The sequence below is a fragment of the Merops nubicus genome, unplaced genomic scaffold, assembly GCF_000691845.1.
Source record: "Merops nubicus isolate BGI_N331 unplaced genomic scaffold, ASM69184v1 scaffold16886, whole genome shotgun sequence".
Classification (NCBI taxonomy): domain Eukaryota; kingdom Metazoa; phylum Chordata; class Aves; order Coraciiformes; family Meropidae; genus Merops; species Merops nubicus.
The window spans coordinates 23,522-34,198 of NW_008615759.1; the positions used below are offsets into that span (position 1 = coordinate 23,522).

General features: G+C 48.0%; 1 protein-coding gene across 1 annotated transcript in view; it reads left to right on the forward strand.

Annotated features, from left to right (window-relative positions):
- EIF4G3 (eukaryotic translation initiation factor 4 gamma, 3) overlaps nt 1-10,677 on the forward strand; it is a gene marked incomplete at its 5' end in the record, with an annotated part of 43,160 nt that overhangs the window by 23,431 nt on the left and 9,052 nt on the right. Inside the window, 8 exons of the mRNA XM_008942636.1 lie at nt 212-316; nt 1,952-2,084; nt 3,119-3,213; nt 4,762-4,855; nt 5,099-5,216; nt 6,321-6,544; nt 7,540-7,655; nt 9,625-9,797. Coding sequence (XP_008940884.1) covers nt 212-316; nt 1,952-2,084; nt 3,119-3,213; nt 4,762-4,855; nt 5,099-5,216; nt 6,321-6,544; nt 7,540-7,655; nt 9,625-9,797 — 1,058 coding nt within the window. The remainder of the gene's footprint in view (nt 1-211; nt 317-1,951; nt 2,085-3,118; nt 3,214-4,761; nt 4,856-5,098; nt 5,217-6,320; nt 6,545-7,539; nt 7,656-9,624; nt 9,798-10,677) is intronic.

Genomic DNA, 10,677 nt, shown 5'->3' on the forward strand with positions numbered 1-10,677 from the left:
GTTGATTTTTATTTTTTAATGAATGGCAAGTTAGTCATGTACAAGCAGAGGGTGTAGGTGATCTGAGTCATTAAAACTGCAGAGGAAGCATGTGCTGAGGCGAGGAGGTGCCCACAGGCCTGTGCCCCTTTTCCTTCTGTCTCCCCACCTGAGGGATTATGTTCATTTCCTTCCAAAACACGTTGTTGATGGTGATGTTTCTCTTGTGTAGCCTCGCATGGACCAGTATTTTAATCAGATGGAGAAGATTGTGAAAGAGAGGAAGACATCTTCAAGGATTCGGTTCATGCTTCAGGATGTAATAGACCTAAGGCTGGTAGGTACCAGCTCAAGTGAGTAGAAGAGCTTGTTCCCCTTCATGTCCAGGCTGGAAGAGTCTTCAGGCACAAACAGGGGCTTACAGTATGTACAGCAGAAGTGGGATGATAGCAGGAGATCTGTGCCTCTTAGCCCCAAAGTGTGGCTGTTTAAACACAAGAGTATCTCTGTTTTATTAACAAAGGCCAAGGTTGGTAGGCAGTTGAGCTGCTTGTGTTGGGCATTTTGGCTCTGCTTGATGTTAGACATGTGCCCAGCCTGGGCTCTTGTGCCACTAGCCCAGCTGGGCTCAGCAGATGCCCCAGAGCTCTTTGCACAGGACGAGTTTTGGGTGGTTTTTCCCTGCAGCTTCCCTTCTGCTTCTCTGTGGCAGTCGTGCTGCTTTGCTGTCTCCATTTCCACACACTCCAGCTCTGATGTTTCCTGCCAGCACTTACTCGTGCTGGTGGGACCAGAGTGCTCCAAGCTGCATACCCAGCAATCAAGGGGGAGCAGTTAGTGTGGCTGTGAAATCCATGAGGGCTCTCTTTTTAGCAGCATGGATCTGTGAGGGGTTCACTGGCCATATTTGTGCAGAATAAACCACGTGGAGCCTGCACTCCATCAGAAAGTGGTGATGGTGGGTCCACACTAAGCTCCAAAAATGAATAACCTGGTGCAAACAGGTGCACACACAGAATGAGCCCTGCCTGTGTTGTCATCAGTGGTTTTGGACACAGTCAAGGTGTGAAAGCTGGAGTCTACACCGTGCAGTTGAAGGTGGCACAAACCTTTCCCAGCTCCTGTAGCTTCACCCATGGAGGTGCTGATGGCAGCATGGCTTTAGCCACCAGACAGCATTTGACTGAAGCCCTGAGCAGGTTATACTCATACCTCAGATAGCTGTTTTGGAGCTGGTTGGGGGTTTTGTGGAGGCTGAAGTCACCGTTGTGACTGCAGAGTGCTCTGAGGTAACGACCCTGACGTTGTAATGAGGTTGTAGCACGATCAAGAGACAGTCTGGTTGTTCTGAGGGTAGATGGGTCTGTGCACTCCATGGTTGAATAGACACATCAAGCAGTGGAAACGTTTTGTGGAGAGACAGCTCCACCTCTCTCTGCAGGATTCCTGTCTCAGCCATCACCATCCCTGGAGTGGCAAAGCACCATCTCCAGATAAAATGCAGTCACTTCTCACTGCTTTATCATCAGGGTTTCATTCTTTAGCTCAAGCTTGGAGGATAGGCTCCAACAAACAGTGTTGGTAGCAAGAGGTTAGAGAGTGACAGCAGCCTCCCTCTAGTCCTTCCATTCCCTCTGAACCTAGAAAGATGGGAATGGGCAGGGTGCTGGGGCTTAAAACATCTTGAGTTCAGTCACACCTCTCCAGAGTCAGGTCCTCACTGCAGCTTCTGTTCTCCACCAAAACCTACACCAGAGTCTCTGTGCCAGAGTAGATGGTTGACCTGTGGTGCTGGGATAATGTATCTGCAACATGACCAGGCAGCACAGAATCCTCCATGGTTCTTTGGGGAGCAGCCCCTTCTGCCACGTTACAGGGTGGGAGGGTCAGGCCTCCTTCCCAGTGTTCCAAGTAGCCCATTTACAGCACTCCCCTGGAAACAGCTCTGAGCAGGAGTTTCCTTCTTTCCTAGTGCAACTGGGTGTCCCGGAGAGCCGACCAGGGCCCGAAGACCATCGAGCAGATTCATAAAGAAGCCAAAATTGAAGAGCAGGAAGAACAGAGAAAAGTCCAACAACTCATGACCAAAGAGAAGAGGAGACCGGGTAAAGTAAAAGCCAAGTTGGCTGCTTGTTTCACTTCCAGTGGCCATGGAAGGAATCCCACATAAAAGAAGGAAAATCTGTTGCTTTCCCTGGATGTAATGAGCAAAGGGAATTGGGGCCTGATAATGGCCGAGGTTGGAGAAGGAACAGACTTGCTGTGGGTTAGATGTGTGGATTTTTCAGGGGCAAATCCTTTGGGTAAAAATGAACAGTCACAGGCCAATAGTACTTAGGTTTCAGATTCATGGAAACCATATTTGATTTTGTGACAGGCTGCCAGAAATCTGTTCTAACAAGTTCCTTTGTAGGAGTCAGATTTGCCATTCGTTCTGGCACACAGCAGAATCTCATTTCAGGGGAATAATCCCTAATTTCAAGAGTAACCATGTTGTCTTTAGCTGTTAAAGTTGTGAGGTGATAACTCAGCAGGAGTAAGGGTCTTGGCATTACCTTAAATTGGTACCAGCCCTCAAGGCTGCCACTGCCTGAAGGGGAAATCTAGAGTGACTGGGAAAATGAAGGCTGGGACAGAGTGGGGCAAGGAGAAAATCATCTTTGGGGTTCTTAATACTAAGGATTCTCAAAGGAAAGTGCTGTAAAAACAGGGACACATAGACTTTGTTTTAATTATCCTCAAACTGACAGCAGGAGAAGGTGAGGAACTTGGGATCAAGTGGTCCTGGCACCAATGAAGTCTGTGCCAGCAGATTCAGATCTTGGGTCAGCAGAGTCTGTGCCTCTGGTGAGTTCATGAGCGCAGCCGTGTCCAGAGTGTGAGAAATGGCACCAGGAGGAGTCGCTACCAAAACCAGCCCTGGGACAGCGAGGTCGTTATGTCAGGGCTACTTTATCATAATGAAGTCAGGGAAGCTGGTTGTGTCATCCCAGCCTGAAGAGGCACTTGGGGAGAAGTGATTTCAGCACAGAGTCTTGCTGAGGCGTAGCAGAAACACGCCAGCGTCTTCTGCTCCTGTGGAACCTGGAGGTGGTGGCCTGTGGGCTGAGCTGAGGGCAGCTGTGTTTGTCATCTGCAGGTGTCCAGCGGGTCGATGAAGGCGGTTGGAACACTGTGCAAGGGGCAAAGAACAGCAGGGTGCTGGACCCCACCAAGTTCCTTAAAATCACCAAGGTAGGTGCCAGCACAAGACTCGTTCAGAGCAGCGGAGGTGCCGAGGTCTTGCTTTATTGTGCCTGTCCAGGAAAGACTGATGGGTGTTTACAGGTCAAAATTTAGGACTGGGGACATTTTAAATGGCCAGAGTTAGTACTGTGCATAAGTAAAGCACCAAGGAAGACTCTGTTGTCTTCCAAACATTCCTAATTTGTTTGTTCTGAGGGAAGGGAGTTAGACATAGGCTTTTTGTGAAGTTTGTAGTGTTCTTTTAGTGACCCAGAAGTTCTCTTAGTTGGGAAATCTCATTTTATTAAATAATAAGAGCATGAATTGGGTTATAATGTGTGAAGCTCCCACGGTACATCACATGGCTGTTGCAGAAGGGGTCTCAAACACCTGGCTGATAGAAATCCTTTGCTGCCTTGAGTTCTCCAGCCCCTATTCTGATGCTGCTTCTTTGTAAAGCAAGGATGCCACGTTCAGTTTGAAAACAAATCGTTCCTGGTGTGTCACAGATGGCAGCACGCCAGGTTTGAGAGATTTAAGTAGTGTGAGAAGAGCTGTGTCCATTTTTACAGTGTTTCTGGATGGATGTGTGGTGCAGTCACATCCCTCAGTACGTAATAAACTCTCACACCCATCCTGTAGATCAGCATCTTCCTGTTATTTTGCCATTAAAGTGGTGATTTTGGGACATTTATTTCAGGCTGCAGGTTAGGCAAGCTTGGCAATTTCTTTTTTTTAATCATCTTCAGAACAGCTTTGGGATTTCTTGCCAAGAACTCTCTTTCCCATAAATCAGGGTGATTCCTGGATGTTCCCTTGTCCCAATTAATGTCACTCTTCCTGAATTTTACTCCCAGTGCCTGGATGCTCAGAGAGCTGTAGAGCAGAACCAGGATGGGCTGTAGCCCTTCTGCAGATCAAACTCAGTTTGTTCCTCGTGAAAGTCACGGAGCAGCCTCCAAAGCTTAATTAGCAGGAGGGATTTAGCCTGCTTTTGTCTGGGCTTACAGCTCTTCTGGGAGAAGGCCTTCTACTCCATTTAGTACAGATACAGTGCAAGTGGAGCTAGCTCCACAAGAGCTGCATTGTCAGAGGAGAGAGGAGCCCTTACAAGGAGATCTGCAGGGTCACAACCTCCTTGTCGATAAATTCACCTACTGAGCGTTGTAAAATCAATGTTCCCTTCTTGTCAGACACTACTCTTCCCTCCAAGTTCTGCAGCCTATTGTTGTTCTCGCCCTCTGAATTCTCTCTGTCACTGTGTGGATTCCCCCCAGAGCCAGGACTGGTGGGTGGAGTGGGCAGCAGAACCATTTTACTCATCACAAACTGGACGTGTTTCAAGTGCTGCTAACACTGGGCTTTTTCCTTGCTGAGCTTCCAACTTCCTGATACCAAGAAGCTCCTGGTCACTGGGAATGTGTTTCCCTGACACTGAAAGAGGCTGTTTGTGGTTTTGGTATTCACAAGACAGGGGCTGTTGCCCCAAAGTACCCCATTTCTAGTTAAGTTCTACAATTTACCCGTGTGATGGTCGTGTCTTGATGTGTTTTACAGCCCACAATAGATGAGAAGATTCAGCTTGTGCCTAAAGCCCAGTTGGGCAGCTGGGGGAAGGGCAGCAGTGGTGGAGCAAAGGCGAGCGAGATGGGTAAGTCAGGATGGGTCCTCACCCTCTGCTTAGCTTCCAACCATCTCTGCCAAGAGTGGGCTGGGGTGGGTGTGCTCATCCCTGTGCATGAGTGCCTGCAGGCAGGGTCAGCGTGGGGCAGGACCAGCCCTTCCCCTTCACTTCTCTCCACATCACTCCACACCCAGCTAGTAAATGTTTTTTGTGGTGTCAGCAGCTACTGACCTTGTCACTCTTCTCTGTGTTGTCTTCACAACCTCCCAGACTCCCTACGACCAAGTGCCACTAGTTTGAACAGATTTTCTGCACTGCAGCCTCCAGTCTCATCTGTATCTGCCTCATCTGCATCTTCAGAGATAGACTCTCGCAGGGCCTTAACTAGGTAAGCTTCAGTCCCCCAGGACTTCTGCTCTCCATACACCTGCACTTTGCACTTGCTGCTCTAGTGGCCTGCACACAAAGGAGAGAAGTTCACTAAGCTCCCAGGAATGGCTGAGGCTGTTCCCCACCCCGTGTACTTTAAGTTAAAACACACACATCTTTCTTAATACCCTAGGAGAGATGAGTGATACTCATTTTTAAAGCTGTTACAGTCAATGTTTGAGTTTCCACTTTCCTGTCACCCTAAGGATACATTTGCTAATAGTTTATAACAGCTTAAAAACTCTTCAGAAAAAAAACCCAAACATTCTAATAAAGACTGGATTCAATGGTCATGGATTCAGCCAGCTCAGGAGGTTTATTTGTCCAGAAGAACATGCCTAAAACCTTGCAGAAATTTAGCAGGGCTCTCAAAACACCCTGGCTGTGACCAGGCCTGCTCCTGCCTCCCTGGGCAGGCTCCAGCTTGTAGCATAAAACGTGTATTAACCCCCAATAATTTATTAACTCGAGGTGTGGTTTATAAATGTACAGTCTGTTTAAATGTCACTGGTTCTTCCTTACAGTACCCATGAGCTGATGGGGTGTTTTCTTGGGGCTGTCCCTCTCTTTTCCCTCCTATTTCTCCTAAAATTCTGTCTTATCTGGAAATTACTCCACTTCAGTATTGTTTTGCCTGTCTTACTCATTAACACAGTAATCAATAGGACAGATCCTTGCTGGTAGCCTCCGCTGTTTTTCAATAAAACACCCCACTCATACCATTTCACAGTAAACCAGCACCTCCGTGTTTATAAAATCCACCATTCCAGGTATCAAACGGGTGCTGAAAGAACTTTGTTGCTTTTCTATGTTCTGTAGGAAGCCAAATCCACTCTGTGGGTATTTGTGTTGGTGCATCTCTGAGCCTTGAGTTAATTTTGATGATGTTCATTGTAGCTACAGCGGTAAAAAGTGGAGACAACAACCCTGTTGGGTTTGGGTTGTGGTTTTTTTCCCTGCAATTACTCTAAAGCTGCTCAGTATCTCCTCTAACCTTCCCAGCATCAGGAGCAGGGCTGGCTCCTGCCCTAGCCCTGAAGCTGGTGTGGTTTCTGTTCCGCAGTCGCGGGAGCACGGGCAGGGAGAAGAACGACAAACCCCTGCCAGGCTCCCTCTCCCGTCCCAACACCTTCCTGAGGGGCAGCAGCAGCAAGGAGCTGCTGCTCGACAATCAGGCGCAGGAGGAGCAGCGCAGGGAGATGCTGGAGACGGTGAAGCAGCTGACAGGAGGCATGGAGGTGGACAGGAACAGCACGGAGGCGGAGAGGAGCAAAGCCAAGGAACCCGGTAAGCGGCTCCTCCGCGCCCGGGGAGTCCTTCTGAACGTGTGGAAAGGCACGAGGGGAGAATCTCTGGGAGAAGTGACAGGTTTGTGTGCAGCAAGGGGAATGTTGGGCCCGTGGTGACGTGCTGTTGAGCTGTGATAGCTGCGAGCTGCCTCCCAGAGGCTGGTCCCAGAGCTGACTGATACAGGCCCTGGCGTCAGCTCCTCCGTAGGACTCGTTGGGGTGGGAGGGCTGCAGGTACCAGTGGAGCACCACACCACGGTGTTCTCCTGCCTCCTCATACCCTGGCACTGTTGCTGCTGGTTTCTGCACTCAGAGTGCCCAGAATTGGTGTCATTTGTGCAGAGCAGCTTCTTCCCTGCCCAGGAAAGCCACATCTGCCCTTTCCAAACACCTCCCAGGGCCGGAGAAGTGGTTTGGGTGTGGGACAGACCGTGCATGGCACATCCTTAGCACTGCCAAGTGAGAAAATATTGAGGGTGCTTGGAATGACATTCCATGTGGACTGAGTCTTTGCAATAAATGCAGAGTTCTGCTCCATCCCTGGGAAATGTCTAGAAATAGTTGGAAGTGAGGAATAAATCTCAACTGCCATGATGCAGCACATGCTCGTCTTGAAGCTTTGGGCCTTGGTAAAGGACTTCCTGGGGACCAAGGTTTTGGGAATGGGGTCAGGAGGATGCTTTGGGTCGCTGCCCATTGCAATCAGTATGTTTGGAATGTGCAGCATGCTCCAACTGCTCAAAGCTTAATTACTTCATGTCGAGAGGGGGTCTGAAGGTGTTGCAGCCTGAGCCACTGCGTGTCTACGAGGAGGCCAATTTACAGAAATGTGGGAGTTCACACAGGGGGATGTAGCCCAGAAGTGACCTGTGCCTGGTGGAGGGACAGGAACACATCCTGCTCCAGTGACTTCTGTTTCCAGAACTCCATCCCTGAAAATGATGCTGATTCTCTTCTTACAAATATGGGTTTTTTTTCCTTCTATTTCACCAGCCAAGCCAGAAGCTCCCCCAGCCCCAGTGCAAGAAAAGCCTTCACTATCAGAAGAGGAAATAGAGAGAAAATGCAAATCTATCATTGATGAGTTCTTGCATATTAATGATTTTAAGGTAAGCAGAATGAAAGCCTCAGTTACTCCAGCCCCACAAACCTTTCTGCTGTGTTTTCTCTCCAGGAACAGCCTCTTTGTAAGCACCCAGCTTGCACAGACATGGGTAGGGCCTGTCAAAATTTGGGCAGCAGCAGCTCTATGAGCATTTTTAGGACAGTTTTCTCCAAGGCTTGTTCTCTACCCTACTAATAATGGAGAAAAAAACCCCAGCTTATGTGTTTTAAGTAGCAAGATGTATGTGTGTCTGTCATGAATCACTGAGCAGCTCTGTAATAACGGCAATTTTGGAAGCAGAAAAGCTAGTGGGAAAATAAACTGAGGTATTCATTCAGTTATCAAAGCATGTGCTGTTCTGATCTGGAGGCAGATAAGGCAATAATAAATATTGAACAAACCACTCCAGAGTATTTTTAATAAACATTGAAAATGACTGAGCAGCTGTCAGCACTTCCTAGTTAAAGGCTGAAATCTTGTTTCCCTTGTAAATGGATTTTTAGCTTGTCCAGGGAGTTTGCAAGACATGTTGCATTTGCTGCAAAGCTGATGGGTTTGATCTTTCTCTGAAATACATTTTACAACCCTGCCAAGTTTGAAGTGGCAGCACTAGGGACTTGCTGGTTTGGAACCCTAAAACCAGAGCTGCTGCTTGCACTTCCAATTAGAATCAGAGCGAGGGTTATTCTAATGATGGATTGGTTTGGGTCCACAGCCAGTTATCAGGAGAAATTTTGAAATCCTGGATTGGAGGAAAATTGAGGCAGCTTGTTGCATTAGGGGGTTACTTGGTAATTGTAAATTCTCAGCACTCACTCTTCAAATGCAGCATGTGACAAAGATTCCGACTAATTCAGCTGAAACTCCCATTAATAAAACCATGTGTGAGCATGTTAATGTATAGAGCAGAGGAAGAGCCATTTCTCATTGCTTTAGCCTGGGATTTAACCTGACCCTGAGTTAGAACTGCTGAGCTGTGTGCTGGTGCCTGCTGACAGCAGGCTGGGCTGGTGGCACGTTCACCCGCCTGTCCTGGGACCCACCAGGCACATCTGATGGAAGAGCTCCGGCCCCAGCGTGTGGTCTGGGGCTGCCAGGCCTCTGACCTGCAGCAAAAAGCCACCCAGGGCTTGCAGAAATGTGTCTGGGGCTGCCAGTTCTTCGTAACTAAGACAAAGAGCAAATGTCTTTAGTCTGGAGGCCTGTTGAGATCTGTTGAGCTGCACTGAGAAGGTCAGTGGAAGGTCTTTGCTGATGACAGTGGAGATTTTTGAAGTGTGACATTGAGCACTTCTCTGAAAGTCTGTTTAAGAGTGTTTTATTTGCTTGGGTTACAAAATGCCCACGCCAGAAAGTAAAAGCTTCAGAAAGGGTAAATGTCCCTCTAAATGCTCCCCACCTCTTTTCTGCTTCTTTATATGGTGTGGGTTTGTAAGCCAGGCATTCCTCTGCCAGATCAGGCCAGTGATGCATCCAGCCCAGTGTCCTCATTTTGACTTGGCTTGGGATTTGATGAAATAATGGGTGCTGTGGTGGCATCCAGATGACAATTCCTGTCCTTTCACTGAGCAGCCAGACTGTACCCTGGAGCCTGACTGTGTATCTTGAAAATTGTTGTCTCTGTGGTATAAGTTCTCTTTTTACTATTGTTGTTGTTAGTATTATTGTATTAGTATTATGTTATTGTTGAGCCTGACTCTGTATTTTAAAAACTGTTGTCTGCATGGTATAAATGCTCGTGTTCTTAGTTTTACTATCATCATCATCATTATCATTAACCTCATTATTCAACTGCCATCTCAGTGCTGTTTTGTGATAAGTTTCCACAGCCCAGTTCAGCACCTTTGCCTGGCAGCTTCAGTAAATACTCATTTCCCTCCAAACAAAACCTGTGTTGTAGTTGAAAACATTCTCCTGCCCCATTTTTGGATGTTTTCAGTTCCAGCAAATGTCCCTGTGTGTCGTTGGAACAGGAAGCAATGCAGTGTGTGGAGGAGCTGAGCACCCAGAACCTGCTGCCCGATTTTGTGCGAGTGGGAGTGGAGTCGACGCTGGAGAGGAGTCAGATCACCAGGGATCACATGGGCCAGTTGTTACATCAGTTGGTGCAGGCAGGAAAGCTGAGCAAGCAGGATTTCTTCAAGGGGTTTGTATCCTGCCTGTAGAAACGGGTGGTTTTCTCCAGCATGCATTGATTTCCCACCTTGGTTTGGTATCCATACTGCAGGAGTCTTTTCACCTGGGCGTATTCATAAGGAATATAATTGTTGCTGAGTACTTTTAAGTATTTCAAATGCTTTAGTGAATGTAGGTATTTCAGGATGTATTTATTTCTACACAAATGGGTAGGTGGATCTTTAAACTTGTTTAGATTTCTGGTTTGTGATGCCTGTGGCAGTCGTTGCCTTTTGGCAAATCACTGACCACTGCCTGGGTTTGAGGCAGTGTCCAGCTGTAGAAGGATCCTTGTTCCCACAGGGGTCCCCATCACCATCCTCAGCAGGGCTTGGAGCAGGGTGATTAAATCAGGGATGACCAGGAAAAGCAGCCAGTGGATGGGCAGGTGGGATGATGCTTTCAGGCACTGAGTTCCTGAGTAGTCAGCCCTGCCTTGCTGCCTTTATTTTACTGGTGTCTCATTGTGGTACCACTGACTTCTCCAGGTGAGCTCCCTGTGCCCATGCCTGGCAGTGGGATTCACAGTGCTGCAGTCCAGTGGCTCCCAGGAAAGCTGGGGCAGCTTCAGTTGAAAACCATATGGAACAGCAGTAAAAAAAAAAAAAATATATATATATATATCTCCACAGGGCCTGTGTCTGTGTCCACACAGTCCCTGATGCTCAGAGCAGCTTGTTTGAAGTGGTGCATCTCCATAATGGATTGTGGTTAAAGCTGTTCCTGGAGTGTGGGTGAGGGGTTGTGATGCCAAGGAAGCAGGATCTTGGTGGAACAGTGGGACGTGTGGTCTGGATGTGGCAGAAACAAAGTGAAACTGCTCCTGAAGACGATGAAAGGGCAAGGGATGT